At 41.7% G+C, this 27,022-nt stretch overlaps 2 protein-coding genes across 10 annotated transcripts in view; one reads left to right on the top strand and one right to left on the bottom strand.

Annotated features, from left to right (window-relative positions):
- LOC124032021 (matrix metalloproteinase-23-like) lies at positions 1-25,212 on the top strand. Of its 2 annotated transcripts, none has more exons than XM_046343973.1 (8): positions 1-397; positions 11,617-11,756; positions 14,807-14,946; positions 15,404-15,571; positions 19,764-19,928; positions 20,296-20,406; positions 21,315-21,441; positions 21,598-25,212. In XM_046343973.1, exons 1-8 carry the CDS (start codon positions 194-196, stop codon positions 21,770-21,772), a joined length of 1,230 nt encoding a protein of 409 aa, XP_046199929.1. In that variant the 5' UTR covers positions 1-193; the 3' UTR covers positions 21,773-25,212. The 2 variants fall into 2 exon arrangements, with proteins under 2 accessions (XP_046199929.1, XP_046199930.1); XM_046343974.1 differs by having other exon boundaries at positions 11,621-11,756.
- The window catches only part of LOC124032020 (cyclin-dependent kinase 11B-like), a 28,923-nt gene continuing 24,938 nt past the window's right edge, over positions 23,038-27,022 (bottom strand). For all 8 annotated transcript variants that reach the window (XM_046343972.1, XM_046343965.1, XM_046343971.1 and 5 more), the window contains 2 exons: positions 23,907-24,096; positions 23,038-23,687 (listed from right to left, as the gene is read on the bottom strand). In XM_046343972.1, the coding sequence (XP_046199928.1) occupies positions 23,595-23,687; positions 23,907-24,096 (283 nt within the window). In that variant the 3' untranslated portion in view covers positions 23,038-23,594. The remainder of the gene's footprint in view (positions 23,688-23,906; positions 24,097-27,022) is intronic.

Below are 27,022 nucleotides of genomic sequence, written 5' to 3' on the forward strand. Positions count from 1 at the left end.
CATTGGCAGACAGTGCGGAATAGCGCTGCGCCGGAGGGTTGTATAGCTGCAGACTTTTTGATGTAGCTTTGAGCTGGCGGTGGGTGACAAAGGATTCCACAACCCATTCCACTGGACTGTGCTTGCCACGGTTATCCTCAATTGAAAATATTGTGTTCAAATAAAAGGATGCAATGGATGGCCGTTGATATCCATGGGGATAGATGGTGGTGAAATTGACTGGTCTGTCTTTGTTGAGGGAATTTTTCTGGAAGGTGATATCGCAACGATGGTGTGTCAGACGTTCAGAAGTTTACAAAGAGGCGATGTCAGTGCTCCTTTGCTTGCTGTGACGGTGCTTGGGGTTCTGTTCGCAGGGATGCAAGAAACCACAGCATTTCCCACCTGGAGAATAGAGGTATGGTGTGACAATTCCACTTTCTAATGGCATACCTCCTATCGCACCGGTTCATTCAGTTTGTATACTGGACAGGTTAAGAGAACCACATTGCTGGAATAAGTTATGATCAAGACGTTGGATGTTGAAAGCCATTTAGGACCAAAACAATCCTTTCATTTGAAAAAAACATCTGTGTCTACCAAGATATATGCTTTGTGACAGCTGTTGGACAACGGTAACTTTTAAATGAAATAATGTCATTGTAATGTTAAGCACATTTTTCGTTAGACGGTAAAGAACTGTAGCCCACTATGACTTCATTAGATATCAATCTAAATGCCTTTTCATAATCATTAATTATGCACGAGATAATGTAGCCTTTTCCAATTCAATAATTGGAGGAATTCCAATTTTGATGGTGCAATAAAATTGTAGGCCTTCAAAATAGGCTACCTATCCACTACAGTTAGTGGAAAATATTCATATTAAGGAAAAAACTTATTGTTTCCACGTCATTTCAAATCAAATAAAATGTTATTCTTCACATGCTTGGTAAACAACAGGTGTAGACTAACCGTAAAATGCTTACTTCTGGTCCAACAACAATGCAGAGAGAAAGAAAATAGAGAAATAATAGAAAAGTGAAACACATAATAATAAAAGTAATAATAGCTACACAATGAGTAAAGATAACTTGGATATATACAAAGTAGAGGTCGACCGATTAATCGGAATGACCGATTAATGAGGGCCGATTTCAAGTTTACATAACAATCAGAAATCAGTGTTTTTGGACACCGATTTAGCCGATTTGTATTATTATTATTTTTTTACACACCTTTATTTAACTAGGCAAGCCCATTAAGAACACATTCTTATTTTCAATGATGGCCTAAGAACGGCGGGTTAACTGCCTTGTTCAGGGGCAGAACGACAGATTTTTACCTTGTCAGCTCGGGGATTCAATCTTGCAACCTTACGGTTAACTTGTCCAATGCTCTAACCACCTACCTGCTTTACATTGCACTCCACAAGGAGCCTGCCTGTTATGCGAATGCAGTAAGAAGCCAAGGTAAGTTGCTAGCTAGCATTAAACTTATCTTATAAAAAACATTCAATCAATCAATCATGGTCACTCGTTAACTACACATGGTTGATGATATTACTAGTTTATCTAGCGTGTCCTGCGTTGCATATAACCGATGAGGTGCGCATTCGCGAAAAAGGACTGTTGTTGCTCCAACGTGTACCTAACCATAAACATCAATGCCTTTCTTAAAATCAATACAGATGTATATCTTTTTAAACCTGCATATTTTGTTAATATTGCCTGCTAACATGAATTTCTTTTAACTAGGGAAAATGTGTCACTTCTCTTTAACTTAAAGACCCTTGCGCCCTTCGGTCTCAATGTAGACTTTGATCTGAAGCCATTCTTGTGATTATTGTGACTTTGCCATTGTAATTGTTTGTAAGCATGTGTAGTCAAATTAATCTAGGATCGTATGCAATCAATTTGTTGTTTGTATGCTGTTCTTTGTATGACATTTTAATATTTGATAATTAACCAATGATATTAGGCCACTCTTGGCCATGATTACAGACACCTGTGTCTTTTGACACTACATAAACGAGTCATGTTTGGGATTATACCCTGATGAAGACAGAAACGTTGGTAATTACATTTTGTATCTGAACTCCTAGAGTGTGCGGCTCTCTTTTATTTTCACGTAATTATGACGTAACATTGAAGGTTGTGCAATGTAACAGGAATATTTAGATTTATGGATGCCACCCGTTAGATAAAATACGGAACGGTTCCGTATTTCACTGAAAGAATAAACATTTTGTTTTCGAGACGATAGTTTCCGGATTTGACCATATTAATGACCTAAGGCTCGTATTTCTGTGTTATTATGTTATAATTAAGTTTATGATTTGATAGAGCAGTCCGACTGCGTGATGGTAGGTATCAGCAGGCTCGTAAGCATTCATTCAAACAGCACTTTCGTGCGTTTTGCCAGCAACTCTTCGCAATGCTTAAAGTATTGCGCTGTTTATGACTTCAAGCCTATCAACTCCCGAGATTAGGCTGGTGTAACCGATGTGAAATGGCTAGCTAGTTAGCGGGGTGCGTGCTAATAGCATTTCAAAAGTCACTCGCTCTGAGACTTGGAGTAGTTGTTCCCCCTTGCTCTGCAATGGCCGCGGAGCGATGGGTAACACTGCTTCGAGGGTGGCTGTTGTCGATGTGTTCCTGGAGCGAGGAGAGGGACGGAAGCTATACTGTTACACTGGCAATACTAAAGTGCCTATAAGAACATCCAGTAGTCAAAGGTATATGAAACAAATCGTATAGAGAGAATAGTCCTATAATTCCTATAATAGCTACAACCTAAAACTTCTTACCTGGGAATATTGAAGACTCATGTTAAAAAGAACCACCAGCTTTCATATGTTCTGAGCAAGGAACTTAAACTTAAGCTTTCTTACATGGCACATATTGCACTTTTACTTTCTTCTCAAACACTTTGTTTTTGCATTATTTAAACCAAATTGAACATGTTTATTTATTTGAGGCTAAATTGATTTATTGATGTATTATATTAAGTTAAAATAAGTGTTCATTCAGTATTGTTGTAATTGTCATTATTATAAATAAAACTAAATTTAAAAAAATATTGGCCGATTAATCAGTATCGGCTTTTTTGTTGTTGTTTGGTATCGGCATTGAAAAATCATAATCGTTCGACCTCTAATACAAAGGGTACCAGTACCGAGTCAATGTGTCCGGGTACGAGGTAATTGAGGTAGATATGTACATATAACTAGAAATAAAGTGACAGATGGTAAACCGCAGCTTATGTGATGAGTCAAAGTTAGTGCAAAAATGGGCAAAGCAGATAGTCCGGGTAGCTATTTGCTTAACTATTTAACAAACTATTTAGCAGTCTTATGGATTAGGGGTAGAAACTGTTCAGGGTCCTGTTGGTTCGAGACTTGGTGAATTGATAGGGCTTGCCGTGCGATATCAGAGGGAACAGTCTGACTTGGGTGGCTGGAGTCTTCTAAAATGTTTAGGGCCTTCCTCTGACATCGCCTGGGTATAGAGGTCCTGGATGGCACTTTTGTATTTTTTAAATTTGATTTAACCTTTATTTAACTAGACAAGTCGGTTAAGAACAAATTCTTATTTACAATGACGGCCTTCCAAGAGGCAAAAGGCTTTCTGCGGGGACGGGGGCTGGGATAAAACATTTAAATGTAGGACAAAACACACATCACGACAAGAGAGACACCACAAACTACATAAGGAGAGACCTAAATCAAATCACATTTTTATTTGAATACAACCGGTCTGTAGACCTTACATTGAAATGCTTACTTACAATCTCTTAGCCCTTAAACAACAATGCTTTAAGAATTTAAGAAAAACATGTTAAGTAAAAAATAGATAAGTTTTAAAAAATGACTCAAAAGTAGCAAATAATTCAACAGCAGCAGTCAAACAATAATAGCAATAGCAAGGCTATATATACAGGGGGCACCAGTACAGAGTCAATGTGCGGGGGCACCGGTTAGTTGAGGTAATTGAGGTAATATGTACATGTAGATAGAGTTAAAGTGGCCATGCATAAATAATAAACAGAGAGCACAAAAGAGTGGTCTGGGTAGCCCTTTGATTAGCTGTTCAGAAGGTAGAAGCTTTTAAGAAGCCTTTTGGACCTGCACGGTAGTACCGCTTGCCGTGCAGTAGCATAGAGAACAGTCTATGACTAGGGTTGCTGGAGTCCTTGACAATTTTTAGGGCCTTCCTCTGACACCGTCTGGTATAGAGGTCCTGGATGGTGGGAGGCTTGGCCCCAGTTATGTACTGTGCCGTACGCACTACCCTCTGTAGTGCCTTGCGGTCAGAGGCCGAGCAGTTGCCATACTAGGCAGTGATGCAGCCAGTCAGGATGCTCTCAATGGTGCAGCTGGAGAACCTTTTGAGGATCTGAGGACCATTGCCAAATCCTTCCTTCTCCTGGGGGGGAATAGCCTTTGTCATGTTTGTTGGTGATGTGGACACCAAGGAACTTGAAGCTCTCAACCTGCTCCACTGCAGCCCCGTCGATGAGAATGGGGGCGTGCTCGGTCCTTCTTTTCCTGTAATCTACAATCATCTATTTTGACTTGATCACTTTGAGGGAGAGTTTGTTGTCCTGGCACCACACGGCCAGGTCTCTTACCTCCTCCCTGATGTTCGTCTCATCGTCGTCAGTGATCAGGCCTACCACCATCATGTTGTCTGCAAACTTAATGATGGTGTTGGAGTCGTGCGCTGCCACGCAGTCGTGGGTGAACAGGGAGTGCAGGAGGGGACTAAGCATGCACCCTTGAGGGGCCCTTGTGTTGAGGGTAAGCGTGGTGGATGTGTTATTGCCTACCCTCACCACCTGGGGGCATCCCTTCAGGAAGTCCCAGGGTCCTTAGCTTAGTGATAAGATTGGAGGGCACTATGGTGTTGAACGCTGAGCTGTAGTCAATGAACAGCATTCTCATGTCGGTGTTCCTTTTGTTCAAGTGGGAGGGCAGTGTGGAGTGTAATATAAATGGTGTTATCTGTGGATCTGTTGGGGTGGTATGCAAATTGGAGTAGGTCCAGGGTGTCTGGGATGATGGTGTTGATGTGAGCCCAGCCTTTCAAAGCATTTCATGGCTACAGATGTGAGTGCTATGGGGCAATAGTAATTTATACACATTACCTTGGCGTTCTTGTACACAGGGACTATGGTGGTCTACTTGAAACATGTAGGTATTTCAGACTTAATCAGTGAGAGGTTGAAAATGTCACTATATATGTCACTCCCTTTGGTTCCTTCCCCAGGCGCCATTGTTGTTTTGTATTATGTTCCATTTATTTTATTAAAACACTCACTCCCTGAACTTGCTTCCCGACTCTCAGTGCACATCGTTACAAATGGAGGGCAAGGGAGAGCTTTGAATGCTTCTCTATGTGAGGAGTAAAGATGATCTAGAGTTTGTTCGCCTCTAGTTGCACACATGACATGCTGGTGGAAATTAGTTAAGACGGATTTCAGTTTTCCTGCATTAAAATCCCTTGCCACTAAGAGTGCCGTCTCTAGATGAGCATTTTCTTGTTTGCTTATGGCCCAAACAGCTCGTTGAGTGCGGTCTTAGTGACAGCTTTGGTTTGTGGTGGTAAATAAACAGCTATGGAAAATATATATGATCATTATCTTGGTAAATAGTATGATCTACAGCTTATTATGAGGTATTCTAACTCAAGCAAGCAGAACCTCGAGACTCCCTTAAAATTTGAGATTGCTGTTCTGTCCTGCCAATGCATAGAAAAAGTAGAATATTATCAGTCCTTTTTCAGTTTCCAAGTTTCCAAGATACATAGGATATTACAATGAGCCAACATGGAATAGACGTTGAATTGATGTCTGTGCCCAGTGGGATGTAATTTCCTTTAAAATATACATATCATCACTATCAGGATAAGGTCATAGCCAGATGCAGACCACGTCGAAGTAACAATGTTCATTACAGCAACATGGGCAAAGGTACAGGACGGCAGGCAGGCCCAGGGTCAGGGGCAGGCAGAGTGGTGTCGTGGAAATTTCCTGTATTTACCAAATCATGAGAGCAAACCACACACAAATCAGAGTTATCATAAAGTCCATCTTTAATGATATGAGCTCCATCACAACCCTGTTACTCTCAGATCAATTCAGTGTCTATCAATGAATTCTCTGAGAGTCCCTTACACATTGCAACTGAGATCCTTTATAGCAAAGACACACATAGCCAGACAGCATTGGCCATAATTTATCGTTCAGTCTCCTAAACTATGTACTTTTCTCGCTCTCAGAACCATAAACCAAATCCTCATATCAACAGGCATATATCAAATCCACCCCTCCTTGACAAGATCACAGAGACACAGTGACTAGCACACAGACATTGTGGAGCCAAGAGATACATGCTTGACCTCTCCCCTCTCTGCGGCCCAAGTAACTTAGTCTTGACAGAGAACAGATGACTGCAAACCCGGCCACAGTATTATACAAAAATAAACATTCTGATGAGAAGTAACTTACAAACATATGATGAATATAAAACATCTTACCTATGTTACCAACTAATTCTGATTATTCCCCAACAGTGGTCAGGCGGGCGGGCTCAGGGTCAGGACAGGCAAGTGTCACAACCAGGAGGATGAGAAAAGAGAGATGGGGGGAAAGCAGGCACGGATTCAAAAAATGCTGGTTGACTTGACAAACAAGACGAACTGGCAACAGACAAACAGAGAACACCGGTATAAATACACAGGGGATAATGGGGAAGATGGGCGACACCTGAATGGGAGTGCAGACAATCACAAAGACAGGTGAAACAGATCAGGGTGTGACAATCACAAGAGTGTCACACCCTGACCTTAGAGAGCTGTTTTATTTCTCTATTTGGTTAGGTTGGGGTATGATGTGGGGTGGGCATTCTATGTTTTCTGTTTCTATGTTTTGGCTGGGTATGGTTTTCAATCAGGGACAGCTGTCTGTCGTTGTCTCTGATTGGGAATCATACTTAGGCAGCCTGTTTTGCCACCTTAGTTGTGGGTAGTTGACTTTGTTAGTGACCTGTATAGCCCTCGTAAGCTTCACGTTCGTTTTGTTGTTTCTTGTTTTTGTTGGCGACATTCATAAATAACATAAATGTACGGTCACCATGCTGCACCTTGGTAAGGTCATTTCCACCCTGACGACGATCGTGACAAAGAGCCTGACTTGCTTGTATGAGCAACAACAATTCTTATTGTATTGTAGCTATAATAAACATTGTTTGATCTGGCTGAAGTCTTTACCATCTCTTATACCAAGTTAGCTATTCTAAAAGTGTCTACTATATTATTCATAAATTCTTTGTCCATTTTTAGTTGTTTTCCCCAGGAATAAATGGCGTAGCAGTTTGACAAGGGTACAGCTTGCCTTAGAACAACATGTACTGTAGCTTCAAGTAATCATGATTTAGGGCCAGGCTACATGGACATATCTCAAGTTACTCCAACTTAAGTGCAATGCCTGCTCCAGCTTGTAGCCTATGTCCTCTTCTTTTGTAGTGTATGTTTCCTTGACTCCGTTATCAGTGTGTCAGGAAGTCTTCAGTCTTCTGCAGGGCTCCTCTGCTGTTAGTCTGGGAGTATAGTCCACAGCTCTTGGCAAAGCTCTTGTTTTGCAGAGGATTAAGGAACATTGGAAATCTTGAAGGAATGCTTAGTGTTTACATAATTTCTCTCTGAAGAAATGTTTCCTTTTCATACAGATATTTTACCAGTATAGATTCTGATTTATCAAATAGCCAATTCTTTAGGTTCTATTTCGACTGTATTTGTATGTAAGTTTGAAAATATTGTATATAAACAATGCAACGAGGTCAGGTCGTGTTGGTCCAATACCTTATCGTTGATGGTAAGGTGTTTGTTGAGTAGAGCTGTCGATAGGCTAAATGAGCTTATTCACTTGTCATAAACGTCACCTGTCACAAAGTCACCTAAAGTGATTTGGATAATCAGTCATACAGTGTATACTTTAACTGTATATTTTACGTTCTATTACTATTATGTAATAACAACATAGTCACAAAATATTTCTAATGGCTTTGAAATAGAAAACACCAAGCTGGCCTCTTTCAAGACTGTAAAACAAGAGTAGAATCCAGGTGTTATTATTGGGAGAGTCTTATTTGTCCTTCTCCAAAAGGACATCAGACATACTGTATCTGCAAAATGTATCATACTTAAAGTTTGGAAAGCAGTTTTACTGCTGACCACTTTCTTTTTCCACAAGATGGAATGCCCTCGCATGAAAAAGTAATGCCTAACATTCACATGCAAGGCATTGGAGTAATAACCTGAAGTTATGTGCTGTAGTAACTGCAGAATTACAATAGAGATTAATATCCTCAGCTGGTCAAGTCAAGCAAGAACTCTTGCAGCTTGGGACTGTTTCTTGTTTTGAACATGAGATTGATACCTATCAATACTGTATAAATGAATACCATAAATCACAACGGTCAGTTCAACTAACAGTCTTAGTAGATTACAGTACGAAGTTACGGACACACAGGTTCAGACTTGACCTGGTAACACTTTACTTGAAGGGGTATAAATAAGACACTCAAAAGAGTTTTCAAAATAAAAGTTCATTTTCATTACGATACTAAAAGTCTCGAAGTAACACTAAAATAGATCTTTATTTATCCATTGTACAACAGAAGTTTGTACAATGAAATTTGTACAATGGATCAGAACACATATTTTTGGCTTATTTTAGCCATAGAACATACTGTAGGCCTAACATTACATTATTGTACCAGAAAAAACGCTGTAGACCTAACATTACATTATTGTACCAGAAAACACGCTGTAGGTCTAACATTACATTATTGTACCAGAAAACACGCTGTAGGATGAACATTACATTATGTTAGCAGAAAACTGTAGGCCTAACATTACATTATTGTACCAGAAAACACGCTGTAGGTCTAACATTACATTACTGTAGCAGAGAACACGCTGAAGGCCCGACATTACATTATTGTACCAGAAAACACGCTGTAGGCCTAACATTACATTACTGTAGCAGAGAACACGCTGAAGGCCTGACATTACATTATTGTACCAGAAAACACGCTGTAGGCCTAACATTACATTACTGTAGCAGAGAACACGCTGTAGGCCTAACATTACATTACTGTAGCAGAGAACACGCTGAAGGCCTGACATTACATTATTGTACCAGAAAACACGCTGTAGGCCTAACATTACATTACTGTAGCAGAGAACACGCTGTAGTACCAGAGAACACGCTGTAGGCCTAACATTACATTATTGACATTACATTACTGTAGCAGAGAATACGCTGTAGGCCTAACATTACATTACTGTAGCAGAGAACACGCTGTAGGCCTAACATTACATTACTGTAGCAGAGGACATGCTGTAGGCCTAACATTACAGTAGCAGAGGACATGCTGTAGGCCTAACATTACATTACTGTAGCAGAGAACATGCTGTAGGCCTAACATTACATTACTGTAGCAGAGAACACGCTGTAGGCCTAACGTTACATTACTGTAGCAGAGAATACGCTGTAGGCCTAACATTACATTACTGTAGCAGAGAACACGCTGAAGGCCTAACATTACATTACTGTAGCAGAGAACACGCTGTAGGCCTAACTTTACATTACTGTAGCAGAGAACACGCTGTAGGCCTAACATTACATTACTGTAGCAGAGAACACGCTGAAGGCCTAACATTACATTACTGTAGCAGAGAACACGCTGAAGGCCTAACGTTACATTTATTATTGGTGCTCCTTGCCAGAACTTGCTTTAGGCCAGGTACTCGGTTTACTCCAGATTAGCTTTCTCCCGGATACGGTCACAGAAAAGTTCTTAATTCGATAACAGAATATTAATCTTAAGGGCTGTCCTGCAGCATTGAAAAATCACAAGAGAGGATACATTTACATTTTACATACAAAATACTCAATGCAAAACGTCACTAACCGCTTACCCTGTGCTGCTCCCAGCGGTTAGTGACGGTGACATGAAGTGTGTCACAGGGTTGGGTACTGTGGCTATAAGAGTATACATTTCCACTGTACAATAGATACATAAAGATATATTTCAAGGGACTTTTATTTTGAAAACTTCTCACAAATGATGTTGAATAAATGTGTTATGAGGTTTGTTATTAATGATACTGCAACACTGTTATATAAAGGTATAAAGTTGTTACGTAACTGGTTTCATAAAGGTGTTATGCATGTGTTATCACTTAATTTTACTTAGGCTATCTCCACCGCACTGCATGTTTTTATTTCCAGTTTCTCGAGTTCCCTCCATGAATACTTCTGATCTACCAGCTCATGTTGTTACTGATATTCTCCTTAGTTATTTGGTCAGGTTCAGACATTCCTAAGTCAAGTCAATCACATCATAATAATGACATAATACATTTTGCAGAGCTGATTTGATTGGTTGAAAGACTGATTAGTGAAAAAAAGAACACAATTGGGCTGCCTGTGTAAATGCAGCCATCAACAGGAGATAAGAGCACTAACAGTGACAGAACACTAAGTACTAGCTATGGATAGTTCATAACTATCATTTCCCATCCTGATATCGCTGCACTGGCTCCTCTTCTCATTCCGGATTGGATTCAAACCCCTCCTGCTGACTTTCCGGTGTATTCATGACAATGCCCTTCCTTATCTCAAAGAACTGAGCTCCCTCCAAAACCCCACCCGCACCCTCAGGTCAAATGATAGCCTGCTCCTCCATGACCCCATGTTTGGTAAAAAATGTGTTCCTTGGGGGATCAGGCTTTCAGCCTCTGGAATGCCCTCCCGGCCTAAAAACGTTTCTCTTTAGGAAGGCTTTCTATTGATAGCTGTGCTCCTTGTTGTCCTTGTTCCTTGTAGTTTCAGCTGTGATCTTTGTGTCAGTTGCCCCGTCTAGTTGTGTCAATATTTGTTCTTCTATTTGGTAAAATATTTGTATTTTATGCACTTTGAGATTATTCTGTAAAATGAAAATGAAATGATTATTATAAACACAACACTCTACGTTATAATTTTATTATTTTTAAAAACAGCTAACACAGAACATATCCATCACTTTCCTTAAAGATTCTCCTTTGATTATTTGACAAATGACTTCCCCACAAAGTTCTGGAAACCCAAATTAGTTAGCTGGGAATCCAGATCATGATCATAAATATAAATGAAATCTGGATGGTGAAGTAACACAAGCACGTGCACAGATAATGCTCGACTTGTGCAGAGGCTAGACCTGGGCATTAACCTTCCATGATCTAATACTTGATATATTTTCTTTGTAAACTGTTTTTTAATTGTTGTTCTGAACCCAGTGCCCATAAGTCATCATTAAATTCAAGTAAATTATGTTGAATTTAATTAGCCATTAAGATGTGGCCATCTATTGCTTTTATTTAACTAAATAAGTCGTAATAGGTCAACGATTCTGTGACCACAGTTGCAAATATTTTTAGGGGGCTTTTTTGTTGCTTGAGCACCACCCCCCAAAAAGTCTGTGCATGGCCCTGATGTGACATCTGTGTCCAGTAGGTTGTAAATCCTTCCCTCGCTCCTAACTGGTTGACCCAAATCTCAGGTGGCTAATCTACAATTTTTTTGTCCAAGGAAGAAGCTCACACCTCCGGTGTGTTGATGATTGGGATTCGTAAAGATGCTCACTCGCAGGTTCTCCACCTCTCCAGGAACAAGCGCTACACCTTCACCCCTGAGAAACTAAAATGGGACAAGTTCAAGCTCACATACAAGTATGGAGATTGCTTTTTTTCACTCCATCCTTTCTAACCAAAGGATTACTGCCTAAAAAACAAAAGGAAATGCTGTTTTATTTGACTTCAGACATACAGTTGAAGTCGGAAGTTTATTTACACCTTAGCCAAATACATTTAAACTAAGTTTTTCACAATTCCTGACATTTAATCGTAGTACAAATTCCCTGTCTTAGGTCAGTTAGGATCACCACTTTATTTTAAGAATGTGAAATGTCAGAATAATAGTAGAGGGAATGATTTATTTCAGATTTTATTTCTTTCATCACATTACCAGTGGGTCAGAAGTTTACATACACTCAATTAGTATTTGGTAGTATTGCCTTTAGATTGTTTAACTTGGGTCAAACGTTTCGGGTAACCTTCCACAAACTTCCCACAATAAGTTGGGTGAATTTTGGCCCATTCCTCCTGACAGAGCTGGTGTAACTGAGTCAGATTTGTCAGCCTCTTGCTCGCACACGCTTTTTCAGTTCTGCCCACAAATTTTCTATAGGAGTGAGGTCAGGGCTTTGTGATGGCCACTCCAATAACGTGACTTTGTTGTCCTTAAGCCATTTTGCCACAACTTTGGAAGTACGCTTGGGGTTATTGTCCATTTGGAAGACCCATTTGTGACTAAGCTTTAACTTCCTGACTGACGTCTTGAGATGTTGCTTCAATATATCCACATCATTTTCCTCCCTCATGATGCCATCTATTTTGTGAAGTGCACCAGTCCGTCCTGCAGCAAAGGACCCCCACAACATGATGCTGCCACCCCCGTGCTTCCCGGTTGGATGGTGTTCTTCAGCTTGCAAGCATCCCCCTTTTTCCTCCAAACACAACGATGGTTATTATGGCCAAACAGTTCTATTTTTGTTTCATTAGACCAGAGGACATTTCTCCAAAAAGTACAATTTTGTCCCCATGTGCAGTTTCAAACCATAGTCTGGCTTTTTTATGGTGGTTTTGGAGCAGTGGCTTCTTCCTTGCTGAGCTGCCTTTCAGGTTATGTCTATATAGGACTCTTTTTACTGTGGATATAGATACGTTTGTACCTGTTTCCTCCAGCATCTTCACAGGGTCCTTTGCTGTTGTTCTGGGATTGATTTGCACTTTTCGCACCAAAGTACATTCATCTCTAGGGGACAGAACACGTCTCTTTCCTTGTGATACAGTGAGTTATAAGTTAAATAATCTGTCTGTAAACAATTGTTGGAAAAATGACTTGTCATGCACAAAGTAGATGTCCTAACCGACTTGCCAAAACTATAGTTTGTTAACAAGACATTTGTGGAGTTGAAAAACTAGTTTTAATGACTCCAACCTATGTGTATGTAAACTTCCGACTTCAACTGTATTTACGAGGGACAGTTATCTTAGAGCTTTCATCAGAACTGGTGAATTTCAGGTGTTTTTATAGTGCCCATTGATTTACAGTGGCAAGAAAAAATATGTGAACCCTTTAAAATTACCTGGATTTCTGCATAAATTTGACATAAATTTTGATCTGATCTTCATCTAAGTCCCAACAATAGACAAACACAGTGTGCTTAAACTAATAACACAAATTATTGTATTTTTCTTGTCTATATTGAATACATAATTTAAACATTCACAGTGTAGGTTGGAAAAAGTATGTGAACCTCTAGTCTAATGACTTCTCCAAAAGCTAATTGGAGTCAGGAGTCAACTAACCTGGAGTCGAATCAATGAGACGAGATTGGAGATTTTGGGTAGAGCTGCCCCATAAAATGTTTTGAGTTTGCTATTCACAAAAAGCCTTGCCTGATGTGAACCATGCCTCGAACAAAAAAAAAGATCTCAGAAGACCTAAGATTAAGAATTGCTGCCTTGCATGAAGCTGGAAAGAGTTACGAAAGTATCTCTAAATGTCATTCCACGGAAGACAAATTGTCTGTAAATGGAGAAATTTCAGCACTCGTCTCCCTAGGAGTGGCCATCCTGCAAAGATGACTGCAAGAGCACAGCACAGAATGCTCAATGAGGTTAAGAAGAATCTTAGAGTATCAGCTAAAGACTTACTGAAATCTCTGGAACATGCTAACATCTCTGTTGACAAGTCTACAATACGTACGTAAAACACTAAACAAGGATGCCGTTCATGGGAGGACACCATGGAAGAAGTCACTGCTGTCCAAAAAAACATTGCTGCACGTCTGAAGTTCGCAAAAGATCACCTGGATGTTCCACAGCGCTACTGGCAAAATATTCTGTGGACAGATGAAACTAACGTTGTGTTGTTTGGAAGGAACACACAACACTATGTGTGGATAAAAATAGCCACAGCACACCAACATCAAAACCTAATCTGAACTGTAGACTATGGTGGAGGGATCGTCATGGTTTGGGGCTGCTTTGCTGCCTCAGGGCTTGGACCGTTTGCTATCATCGATGGAAAAATTAATTCCCAAGTTTATTAAAGAATGTGAGGCTGTGAGGCTATCTGTCCGCCAATTGAAGCTCAACAGAAGTTAGGTGATGCAACAACCAAAAGACAGAAGTAAATCAACAACAGAATGGCTTGAACAGAGGAAAATAAGCCTTCTGAAGAGGCCAAGTCAGTCCTGACCTCAACCCGATTGAGATGCTGTGGCATGACCTCAAGAGAGCACCAGACATCCCAAGAGTATTGTGGAACTGAAACAATTTTGTTAAGAGGAATGGTCCAAAATTCCTCCTGACCATTGTGCAGGTCTGATCCGCATCTACAGAAAACATTTGGTTGAGGTTATTGCTGCCAAAGGAGGGTTAACCTGTTATTAAATCCAAGGGTTCACATACTTTTTCCAACCTGCACTGTGAATGTTTACATGGTGTTCAATAAAGACACAAAAAATTATAATTGTTTGTGTTATTAGTTTAAGCAGACTGTTTGTCTGTTGTTGTGACTTAGATGAAGATCAGGTAACATTTTATGACCAATTTATGCAGAAATCCAGGTAATTCACAAACGTTTTCTTTCCACTGTAACTGTTATAATATGCCAAGTTGTTTCCCCAGATAATCACATTGTGTCTGTGCAGGCTGCTCTCTTTCCCAAGGAACCTGATGAATGCCAGTGACACTCGACGGGGTATCGCCAAAGCCTTCACTATGTGGAGTGACGTCTCACCCTTCAGCTTTAGAGAGGTTCCCGCTGACCAGGAGGCAGACATCAAGATAGGTGGGTGCACAACAAACATACTGTACCTAAAGCATATCAGGCATTATGACTGGCATATAGTCCTATTCTAGTAGAAGGCCTACACAGTGAAATAGGTCTGAAATGCCATCAGCATTTGAATTGAACAAATCTGCCTCTACTGTATATTTATATAATGTCCAGTATGAATTATGCCTGAGAAAGAGTCTTGAGCACCTTCAAGCATTGTGTAATAATTTTCAAGTGCCCTAAATCATGCAGAAGCTGTCTCAGTGGGAGCACCACGGTCTGGGACTCTTGTTCCATAAATAATGTATTGGTGCAAATGTGAGAAATGTTTGTCATCCACAGGGGGATTGAAAAGTTTGTCCTTTGAAATCCATCATCTCCTAGACTGTATGTAGAATGAGAAAGAGGCTGAAAAGGCTAGAGGCCTCTTGGCTGCTCTGACTAAGGCACAGCTCTCTCTTTTTGGCAGGCTTCTACCCCATCAACCACACAGACTGTCTGCAGTCCTACTTGCACCACTGTTTTGACGGCATTACTGGCGAACTGGCCCACGCGTTCTTCCCCCCGACGGGAGAGATCCACTTTGACGACCATGAGTATTGGATTCTGGGAAACATGCGCTTCAGCTGGAAAAAAGGCATGTACCTTTTTCCTGAGTTTTTGTAAACTGCTGTTGTGGACTCAGCACCAAAGCTACTTGCAGGATGTCCAGCTCAATTATTGTCAGATGCACTGGGTTGAATAGTATAAATTGCAGTAGACACTGTAGTTGGTAATTATGTCTTGAAGCTGGAAAAGTAGACAGTGTAATACTGTTCCTAAATGTGTGATTGTTGGTTACTGTGAGTTTAGAGCAGGGATGGGCAACTGGCCCTTTTTGAAGGCCCTCAGATCAATTTGGTTGTTTTTCTTTTGTTATGTCGGTCACTCAATTAGCCCATGTTAGCTAAACATTTTAGATTGGCGAATTAGTCTAGCGGCCAGCTATCTAAACATGTAGTAATCGAGGTCGAATTAGAGCCAGGGGCCCTTTGGTTACTCAATCTATTCATCCAAACTGCTTGCGTACGTCAGCGGGCTACTGCATAGCCAGGCTCTGAAATAGAACTTGGTTGACACTTGTCTACTCATTGGTTTTAACAAGCAGATATCCACGTGGGTGACTGAAAGATGCACAAGGTCCAGTTGGGGGTGGTAATGCTCCTTAAAGTTGGTTGCCAACCGCAATATAAAATCCACAGATGAAGGATGGACGAGGAGAGATTATTAAAAAACTAAAAACTAACTCGGTTTCCCCTTTTCATCTGTGAATTAATTGTCGGAGTAGAGAATAAACAATTTTGTATGACCATATGCATGTTAGGTAAAACAACAACCCAATATTTATCTCACCGGAAGAATTAACAGAAAGCTGGCTAAATGTCCATGAGTGTTTCATGTGTGTTTTGACTTGTCACCAAATTAATATAGTTGGTTCACAGTTGGTTTTGGTATTTTAACCTTTTCACAGTCCCAGTAAAGTCAAGGGGACTGAATCATTTCCCGAATGCACTGAATATGGACTCAAAAGCAGAAGTAACTTCTTATTTTATTTGTATTTTTATCTCCAATTGGTTAATGACATATTCACAAGGCTATTCTCAGCAGCAATAGCAGTTTTAAAAACACATCAATATTGTAATATTCCATATTAAATATCAATCTTCCATTGGTTAATATGTAATATTCATTGTATGACACTGCAACAACTGGCATATAACCCATACATGAATATTTACATTTACATTACATTTAAGTCATTTAGCAGACGCTCTTATCCAGAGCGACTTACAAATTGGTGCATTCACCTTATGACATCCAGTGGAACAGCCACTTTACAATAGTGCATCTAAATCTTTTAAGGGGGGGAAGGGGGTGAGAAGGATTACTTTATCCTATCCTAGGTATTCCTTAAAGAGGTGGGGTTTCAGGTGTCTCCGGAAGGTGGTGATTGACTCCGCTGTCCTGGCGTCGTGAGGGAGTTTGTTCCACCATTGGGGAGCCAGAGCAGCGAACAGTTTTGACTGGGCTGAGCGGGAACTGTACTTCCTCAGTGGTAGGGAGGCGAGCAGGCCAGAGGTGGATGAACGCAGTGCCCTTATTTGGGTGTAGGGCCTGATCAGAGCCTGGAGGTACTGAGGTGCCGTTCCCCTCACAGCTCCGTAGGCAAGCACCATGGTCTTGTAGCGGATGCGAGCTTCAACTGGAAGCCAGTGGAGAGAGCGGAGGAGCGGGGTGACGTGAGAGAACTTGGGAAGGTTGAACACTAGACGGGCTGCGGCGTTCTGGATGAGTTGTAGGGGTTTAATGGCACAGGCAGGGAGCCCAGCCAACAGCGAGTTGCAGTAATCCAGACGGGAGATGACAAGTGCCTGGATTAGGACCTGCGCCGCTTCCTGTGTGAGGCAGGGTCGTACTCTGCGGATGTTGTAGAGCATGAACCTACAGGAACGGGCCACCGCCTTGATGTTAGTTGAGAACGACAAGGTGTTGTCCAGGATCACGCAAAGGTTCTTAGCGCTCTGGGAGGAGGACACAATGGAGTTGTCAACCGTGATGGCGAGATCATGGAACGAATGAATATGTACACACTCCCGAGTGGCGCAGCGGTATAAGGCACTGCATCTCAGTGCTTGAGGCGTCTACATTTTAGAAGGCTGTAACGCAACAAAATGTGGAAAAAGTCAAGAGGTCTGAATACTTTCCGCATGCACTGTATGTAAATTGTAAAGTATTTTGTCTGTAATGTCTTTTTCGTTATGTTTCGGACCACAGTAAGACCAGCTGTCGCCATTGGTGTTGGCTAATGGGGATCCTGGTAAATTAAAAACATGAACGTGTCTGGTGGGGATAAAAATCAACATGAGCACGCGGATGCCCACGTGGAGCCGGTTTGGTTAGTGTGGCTTGTATTAGCAAATGTATACTACTGAACGAAGAAATATCAACATTTATAATCATCACTTGTGTTCAAACATATTAAGTAATCCAAAAGTTTGTTGATCAGTGGCCTCTCAAACTGTACACTTCCATGAGAATTTGACCCCTGAGAGTGTGGCAGTTTGAACAAAACATAAAACCACAAGAAAACCATCAGAATATTTCAAATTCATGTTTTTTGCCCCACTGTCACTAACCACGTTTCAATCCACAGTTTTTATAAAAGTAAAGTAATGCTATTTAAAAAAGAAAAAAATCACAAGTGTGATGGAAGCAGGAAGTGTCATTAAAATGTTCTAAATGTCGACAATTTGTTTGTTCGTCATGGTGGAAATTATATGTTGACGCAATGTCGTCGAGGTAAATTTGCAGTCACTCAATGGTATGTTGTGTGGTCCTCCCACTGCAACATGTAACATCAGGCACAGTTTAGCCTACAGGGTGGTGAAAGTGCACGGTGATGAGCTTATTCTACTTTCCAACCATTGCCCTTTATAATGAGTAGACTTTTTGTGGCCCCCAGCCCCATCAAAGTTGCCATCCCTGGCTTAGAGCTTTGCAGCTTGTGCAGTTGTTGTTAAATCAACTGTATCTCAGTATCATCTTCTTCATCGACACTGATCTGAAAAGACAGGTATAGGTGAAAGCCATATGTTGTTGACCAACTCAGGACTAGCTTCCATATGTATAGTTCCTTTAGATACACTACATGACCAAAAGTATGTGGACACCTGATTGTCGAACATGTAATTCCAATATTATGGACATTAATATGAAGTTGGTCCCCCCTTTGCTACTATAACAGCCTCCACTCTTCTTGGAATGTTTTCCACTAAATGTTGGAACATTGCTGCGGGGACTTGCTTCCATTCAGCCACAAGAGCATTAATGAGGTCGGGCACTGATGTTGGGCGATGAGGCCCGACTCGCACTTGGTGTTCCAATTCATCCCAAAGGTGTTGAAGTCAGGACTCTGTGCAGGCCAGTCAAGTTCTTCCACACCGATCTTGACAAACCATTTCTTTATGGACCTCACTTTGTGCATGGGGGCATTGTCATGCTGAAACAGGAAAGGGCCTTCCCAAACTTTTGCCACAAAGTTGGAAGCACAGAATCATCTACTATGTCATTGTATGCTGTAGTGTTTAGATTTCCCTTCACTGGAACTAAGGGGCCTAGCCCGAACCATGAAAAGGCAGTTTGGAACTCGGTAGTGAGTGTTGCAATCAAGGACAGACCATTTTTACGAGCTACGCACTTCAGCACTCGCCGTTCCTGTTCCGTGAGCTAGTTAGGCCTACCACTTCGCGGCTGAGCCGTTTTTGCTCCTAGACTTTTCCACTTCACAATAACAGCACTTACAGTTGACCGGGCAGGTCTAGCAGGGCAGAAATACTGACTTGTTGGAAAGGTGTTATCCTATGACGGTACCACATTGAAAGTCACTGAGCTCTTCACAATGGGCCATTTTACTGACAATGTTTGTCTATGGAGATTGCATGGCAGTGTGCTCGATTTTATACACCTGTCAGCAACGGGTGTGGCTGAAATCCACTCATTTGAAGGGGTGTCCACATACTTTTGTATATATAGTGTGTTTCTGTGGATGAGGAAAAGAAGAGGGAAAGGACTTTAGCCTCTTTAGACTATCAGGATGCTCCCCAGGCTGCATCACATCCGGCCGTGATTGGGAGTCCCATAGAGCGGCACACAATTGGCCCAGCGTCGTCTGGGTTTGGCCGGGGTAGGCCATCATTGTAAATAAGAATTTGTTCTTAACTGACTTGCCTAGTTAAAGGTTAAATAAAAATTGCTGAGACAGAATTAACAGTGTTGTGTTGTTTGTGCAGGGGTGTGGCTGACAGACTTGGTCCACGTAGCGGCTCATGAGATCGGCCACATCCTGGGCCTCATGCACTCCCTGAACCCTAAGGCCATCATGCACCTGAATGCAACTCTGACGGGGCGCAAGCTCATCACACAGGACGAGGTGTGGGGCCTGCACCGACTCTACGGTATGCCACGCACCCACAAGCAAATAGCCCTGTATTACAGACTGAGAGAAACAATGGTGTAACATTGATTTGTAGCACAAACCAACCATCGGTACTTAGCACATTTTAAACTTTAAAGAACCAATTTATATTGGCTTTATAGATCATTCATTAAGTCTACAAGAGCACTACATAGCTGCTTCACAAATCATTTAGACGCAATACCATTGCCTGCTACAAGTAAATGTGGCATTAATGAGTATTTTCAAACCTCTTATAATACAGTGAGTTATTGTAAATGTGCAGCCAGATCGTCTTCCCAAATGTCTTTGCTGCTGCTAAAGTTGCTCCCTTGTCCCTCCCCACTCCTTCTCCTCCTCTCCTGTAGGATGTTTGGATAGATTATTTATCTGTCCAGCCTGGGCGCGGAAAGGCTATTGCGACAGTAAGCGCAAACTCATGCAGAAGCACTGCCCCTCCAGCTGTGATTTCTGTTACGGTAAGTGCAGCATTGCAGAGGAAAAAAAGATTACTCTCAATCTACTGGTGCAAGGAATTGCTCAGTACCGTTTGCCAAAGCAGCGAAACGCAGCCAAAAGTTCAGCCATGCAGAACCATGATGAAGGTTTGCAGCCCTCCTGATTTAAAAGCAGATTAGATACTTGCCACTGGAGTAGTCATTCACAAAGAATTACCTCCTGATGAGACCCAGTCTGCCTTACAGTAAGCGAGCAAAGAAGTCAGTGAGGCACCTCGACAGCTTGAATTCCCATAACCTCCACAGCTTATGACTCCACCCCGGCATTGTTGTGGGTTTTCACAATTTTTGTGTGTAACAAGGGAGAACGTGGAGGAGTGAGGATACCATTCCTGGCTCCGAATCTGTTCCTCATTGTTGATTGGAAAACGTTGTACGGCTGTGGAAAATTCCAGAGTGACTCCAAACCACTGGAATTTCAGACTGTGGCTTGAGGGTTAGATACACGGAAGGTCAATTTGGGATTTTTGCAGCCCAAACTACTGGCTGTCTTTTAAAAAGACTTCCAGCTGGTCATGAGGCACGTGTTCACACTGGCCTAAATTAACTATAAAGACAATGTCCATCGTCTACAAAAGGCTTTTGTCCGGTTCCAGTGACTTTTTTGATGCACAACATGGAGGTAGATATTACGCTTAATTTGAGTGCCTATGTCTTGGGGGATAATTTGAAGTTTAAGGATCCAAAATACCCACTCAGATCAGGGTATACAATTAGTAAGACAGCATTTTCTGGAATCTTCTTAGTTGACTTTTTGGAGTAAACATTGCGAAATGAAAGCCATAACTAAACCGAGTCATGTCTGGTTAAGACTTTATACAGAAGTGGATATCTCAGCCTTTAGCCTTGTGTTTCCTAACTCTCCTCAGAGTTCCCATTCCCCACTGTGGCCCCCACCCCCACACCCCAACGGACCAAACATAAGCTGGTGGCTGAGGGGAAGAAGCTCACCTTCCGATGTGGGAAGAAAATTGCAGCTAAGAAAGGCAAAGTATAGTGAGTATGGCTTATTTAGTCCCGACATCACTTCGAACAAATCATGATATCCCACCAACAATAGATTAAATTGGAATGAATTTGACCCCAATCCTGATATTATGCGCTCTCTGAAAGTTTTTTCCAAGCTAGGTGTACTTACTTGTGTTTTTGTAGCTGGTACAAGGACGGAGAGCTTCTGGAGTACTCCCACCCTGGCTACCTCTCCCTAAAGGACGACCACATCAGTATTGTGGCCAATGCGATCAACGAGGGCACATACACCTGCATCGTGAGGAAAAAGAACAAGGTCCTCACCAACTACTCCTGGAGGGTACGTGTGCGCTTCTGAGGGCATTGCCACTCTCTGCACACAGAAGCACTGGGTATTAGCACAGAGACCGACCACACACACACGACCGCAGAAGATAATTCCTAGAAAGGAAGTCCCTCAGACCACTGCAATTTCACTGCACCCTCTTGGGTACACTCAAAATGGCCACCAATCCACCCATTGACTTGAATGTGGATGTCCGTTCTAGGAATTATATTTCCATGCACACGTTCGCTCACACAAACATTGCTTGGTCAAACGGGGACTGCACTCACTTGGGCACATATTTTAATGTATGTACGTTCCATTTCTAAACAATCATGTTATGTAAAAAAAAAAAAAAGTCATGTATTTTCATATGTGCACAATAAACACTTCTGTGATCATTAGTAAATTGAATATTGATGTAAAAATGACATTTTGTGACAATCGAGTACAAATTAGATTTTTATATTATGTGAACAACAGAATGTTCTTTGAAGTTAGAGGTCACAAACACTTACAGGCTAGCTAGTAACCTCAGACTTGAAATATTGTCCTGAAATGTTTTATAATTTTGCCTAACCTGGCTATATTAAGCCATGGGTAATGCATTCTAAAGCTACTGCTTCTTAATGCAGGTCATATAAATAATTTACTGTCTGAATTGAAGTTGGGTAAACCAAAAACAAACATTGTTTACAGTCACTGGAAATATTTAGACCTTTATTCACATATGGAACACCTCCGATATCTCGCTTGCTCAGCTATCCTTTAGGTGGAGCCAATACTTTCCCTCCAGAAGGTGCAGTTCCACTAACAGCTCCATTTACATGCTCATTTGACACATCAGGTGTAATAATCCACAGAAGGGCTTAGGAGGGGACTCTCAGATAAAACTGATTTATGTACATTTCCATTTGTGTTGGTTCTAAAGAGTCTCCAGACGAGGGAACATTTTGCAACTGTTCCAGTCTGAGCAGCCAGCAGTCTCCCAGAAATGAGACTGCACTGTTTATTTTCCTCCAGCTAGAAATCAAATAATTTATTGGTTTAGTCCTAGAAATCGCAGCCACTTTAACAACAAAGACAAAAATCTGGGGCTCTTTTCCCTGAAAGAACAGTCCTGAGACAAAGTGTGCAGTGCAAAGAATGACATCACTCTTGGGACGGCTATTGAGCTGGTTTCAACGCTGGGAATTTTTGGGGACTCGACTTCCCTTTTTATTTTTCCCTTTTGGCAGGCAGTGTGTGGTGCTGTTTGCTTAGCTTAGACAGCATTTATAAATACCAGCAAAAAGGTGGACAAATAAAAGACTCACATTTTATTTCTAGCAAAAACATGTCCCGGGTCAATGTAAGCCATCGGTTATACAGTAAAGTCCTTATAATATGACGGATCGACATGGCTCTAACACTGCTACATTATTATACAGTATCTCCAGTACTCAAGAAATACCAACGACTTCAACTCTGGTCCTCTTCAGCAGTGTAAAAAAGACAGAAAACAAAAAGCCAACATTAGCTAAGGTACAGACAAAATTGTAGTTAGGTTTTGACGCACAGTTGCCTCATTTCCATAAAAGTTAAACCTTGTCAGAATCGAGAAAATACTTTAAAAGTTCAATGGTTGGGATTCAGCCATATAGTTGGGAAAAAGGGACAGTGTGTTTGTCCATCGTTCATATCACGTGACAACCAGTCTCCACCCTCACAGGGTGAGGGCAGTAAGCTGACCCTGACAACGGAAGCCATTCCCCCAATGAGTCCAGCCACATAAAAAATTCAATGTCCCATGATTCTTGTCCGGTCAGCTGAACAGGCCAGTATGTCTCTTCCCATCCTGCCTTCCAGGCACAGCTCAGAACTTGAGGCTGAACCCTGGGCCCACGGCAGAAGCCCCTTGGTTGCTGGTAGTCAGATGGAAGCCTGAGTCTTTCAGGTCATCGTCACCCTGGAGAGAGGACAAGCCACACACATTAGCTGATGAAGCACATTGCCTTTATGCCAGGGAACTAATGAAATCTGGAAAAATAAGTATTAAGCAGTGGGAAGATGTGTCTTGACAACACACAGTAAAGTGCTGTAGGTCTACAATCTATCAAACACAGAAACCAAGCTCAGATGTCAAAACCTAGTTGACAGAGGGATGTAGAGTTAAACCCAGCCTCACCAGCTGACTGTAGCCCAGGCCTCCCTCGGGGGGGCGCGGGCTGGTGCCCCTCTTCACCCTCTGTTGCTCGCTCTTGGCTGGCCAGGTGGGGAACATGGAGGGGTCGATGGGCTGCGGTGTCTCCCGGAAATACTCGTGCTTCAGCGCCTCGTCCGATAGGATCCTCTTGCTGGGGCAGTAGGTGAGGAACCTAGTGGAAAGGGAAATAGTCAAGGCCAGGGACGGCAGAGGTCACTCAAAATGGCAGCACTTCTGCAATTAGGTGGTACTTGCATAACAAGACTTTAAATCTTCGTCATACTTCTGCACACTACTCTTCTTACTGTTTAAGCTAGAAACGGCATTCACTTAATTGTGCAGACTGGTCTGCTTTTTGATATTAATTCATTTGTGTGTCTTTTTGTCCATCCTCATAGACTAATATTCTAATGCTCCCCATTGTGACATCACTTCCAACTTCCATTCACTGTAAATGCAACAATTAATCTTGACACAAAATCAGCTACATTGACCATTTTGCCAAACCCTTACACAAAAAGTTAGAGGGTGAAACATCTTCCTCTACTTCGCTGCTATTCAAATCTGAAATAACATAATTAATTATCTGGTACCGATGTAACCTTACAGCTGTTTAAGTGACTATCAACATTTTCTGTAACTTTTTATAAACTGACATTGACCACTTTCGAAACAGGTTAGACAAAAAGTTAGACGGTATGACATTTGTCTAATTCTTTGCTATTCAAATCAGGAATAAAGAACAGAAATATCTACTACCAATCAAGAGGTACAGCTGTTTTAGTAACCATGTCAACTAATTTAGCCAACTTCCCACAGTTGGATTTACTGCCATGGAACTTTCAAATTATAAAATTGGGGGGATTAGCATGAGACGATGAGTAAACATTATGACTTTTGACACTAATCAACTACCCTGACAACTTTTCTGAACAATTCGGTGTACACAAAAACTTCGAAAGGTATGGCACATTTGTCTACCTCTTCGATATTCAAATCTGAAATCAGAACAGCAATAACTATTAATCATGCCACACACACCATCTACACCTTCAACCATAGATTCATTCCTTTATCATACCAATCAGTCCAACTTAACCTTGTTTTATCCCTCCATACATATGGTCTTCCATCCCTGTATCCTTTTTTTATTCACCTGTCCATTTATTTATCTATCCTGTCATAACTTTCTTTTAACAGCTTTTTTCTTTGATTAAGAAATGAATGTATGGTAGAAGGGATAAATGCTTGGGATAAAATAAAGTTTTTAAACGTGTTTTAAAGTTCATCAACGCCTCCTTGTCTTCTGTACTCTATTATTACAGTTAGCATATACTGTGGTATTAATGTAGGAGTGTAACAAAGTGTAGTAGGCTAGTCTGAGTGCAGTTACTTGTGATGAAATATGTGATCCAACTAATAAGGATCATTGTGTCCTCTATGAAAATAATCAGACCAATTGTTTTACTACATTTAACTTGGACCAAATTTAACTTATTGGCTTATGTAAAACATTTAAAACTTATTCCACTACCACAAAAATACTTGTAAAGAGTTAAAGTCCCATCAACCTTCATGAAAAATTACCATCTAGTCTGTATTATAGCTTCCACAGAGCACATATGGTCCCTCTAAATAAACTGAGCAAAAAAAGAAACGCCCCCTTTTCAGGACTTTGTCTTTCAAATACGTAAAAATCCAAATAACTTCACAGATCTTCATTTTCAATGAACCATAAACAAATTAATGAACATGCACCTGTGGAACGGTCGCTAAGACACTAACAGATTAGAGACGGTAGGCAATTAAGCTCACAGTTATGAAAACTTAGGACACTAGAGGGGCCTTTCTACTGACTCTGAAAAACACCAAAAGAAAGATGCCCAGGGTCCCTGCTCATCTGCGTGAACGTGCCTTAGGCATGCCGCAAGGAGGCATGAGGACTGCAGATGTGGCCAGGGCAATAAATTGCAATGTCCGTACTGTGAGACGCCTAAGCGTTACCGGGAGACAGGACGGACAGCTGATCGTCCTCACAGTGGCAGACCACGTGTAACAGCACCTGCACATGATCGGTACATCCGATCATCACACCTGCGGGACAGGTACAGGATGGTAACAACAACTGCCCGTGTTACACCAGGAACGCACAATCCCTCCATCAGTGCTCAGACTGTCGGCAATAGGCTGAGAGATGCTGGACCGAGGGCTTGTAGGCCTGTTGTAAGGCAGGTACTCACCAGACATCGCCTGCAACAGATCGCCTATGGGCACAAACTCACCGTCACTGGACCAGACAGGACAGGCAAAAAGTGCTCTTCACGGACGAGTCGCGGTTTTCTCACCAGAGGCGATGGTTGGATTCGCATTTATCGTCGAAGAAATGAGCACTACACCAAGGCCTGTACCCTGGAGCGGGATTGATTTGGAGGTGGAGGTTCCGTCACGGTCTGGGGCGGTGTGTCACAGCATCATCGGACTGAGCTTGTTGTCATTGCAGGCAATCTCAACGCTGTGCGTTATAGGGAAAACATCCTCCTCCCTCATGTGGTACCCTTCTTGCAGGCTCATCCTGACATGACCCTCCAGCATGACAATGCCACCAGCCATACTTCTCATTCTGTGCGTGAATTCCTGCAATACAGGAATGTCAGTGTTCTGCCATGGCCAGAAAAGAGCCCAGAATTCAATCCCAATGAGCACGTCTGGGAACTGTTGGATTGGAGGGTGAGGGCTAGCGCCATTACCCCCAGAAATGTCCGGGAACTTGCAGGTGCCTTGGTGGAAGAGTGGGGTAACATCTCACAGCAAGAACAGGCAAATCTGGTGACGTCCATGAGGCGATGCACTGCAGTACTTAGTATCTGGGGTGGCCACCAGCTGCATTGACTGTTACTGTTACTGACCAACCCTTTGTTCAGGGACACATTATTCCATTTATGTTAGCCACATGTCTGTGGAACTTGTTCAGTTTGTCTCCTCAGTTGAATCTTATGTTCATACAAATATTTATACATGTTAAGTTTGCTGAATATAAAGGCAGTTGACAGTGAGAGGATGTTTAGTCTTCATCTCATCTAATCACACAGGGTAAGTTA

This window comes from Oncorhynchus gorbuscha, linkage group LG03 (assembly GCF_021184085.1).
Source record: "Oncorhynchus gorbuscha isolate QuinsamMale2020 ecotype Even-year linkage group LG03, OgorEven_v1.0, whole genome shotgun sequence".
In the NCBI taxonomy this organism is placed as follows: Eukaryota; Metazoa; Chordata; class Actinopteri; order Salmoniformes; family Salmonidae; genus Oncorhynchus; species Oncorhynchus gorbuscha.

Excerpts from the sequence above, each read along its gene's own strand:
- LOC124032021 (XM_046343973.1), top strand. The coding sequence starts at position 194 with ATGGGGATAGATGGTGGTGAAATTGACTGGTCTGTCTTTGTTGAGGGA. Across the intron at positions 20,407-21,314 it reads CAGCTGTGATTTCTGTTACG|AGTTCCCATTCCCCACTGTG; the intron begins GTAAGTGCAGCA and ends AACTCTCCTCAG. Across the intron at positions 21,442-21,597 it reads GCTAAGAAAGGCAAAGTATA|CTGGTACAAGGACGGAGAGC; the intron begins GTGAGTATGGCT and ends GTGTTTTTGTAG.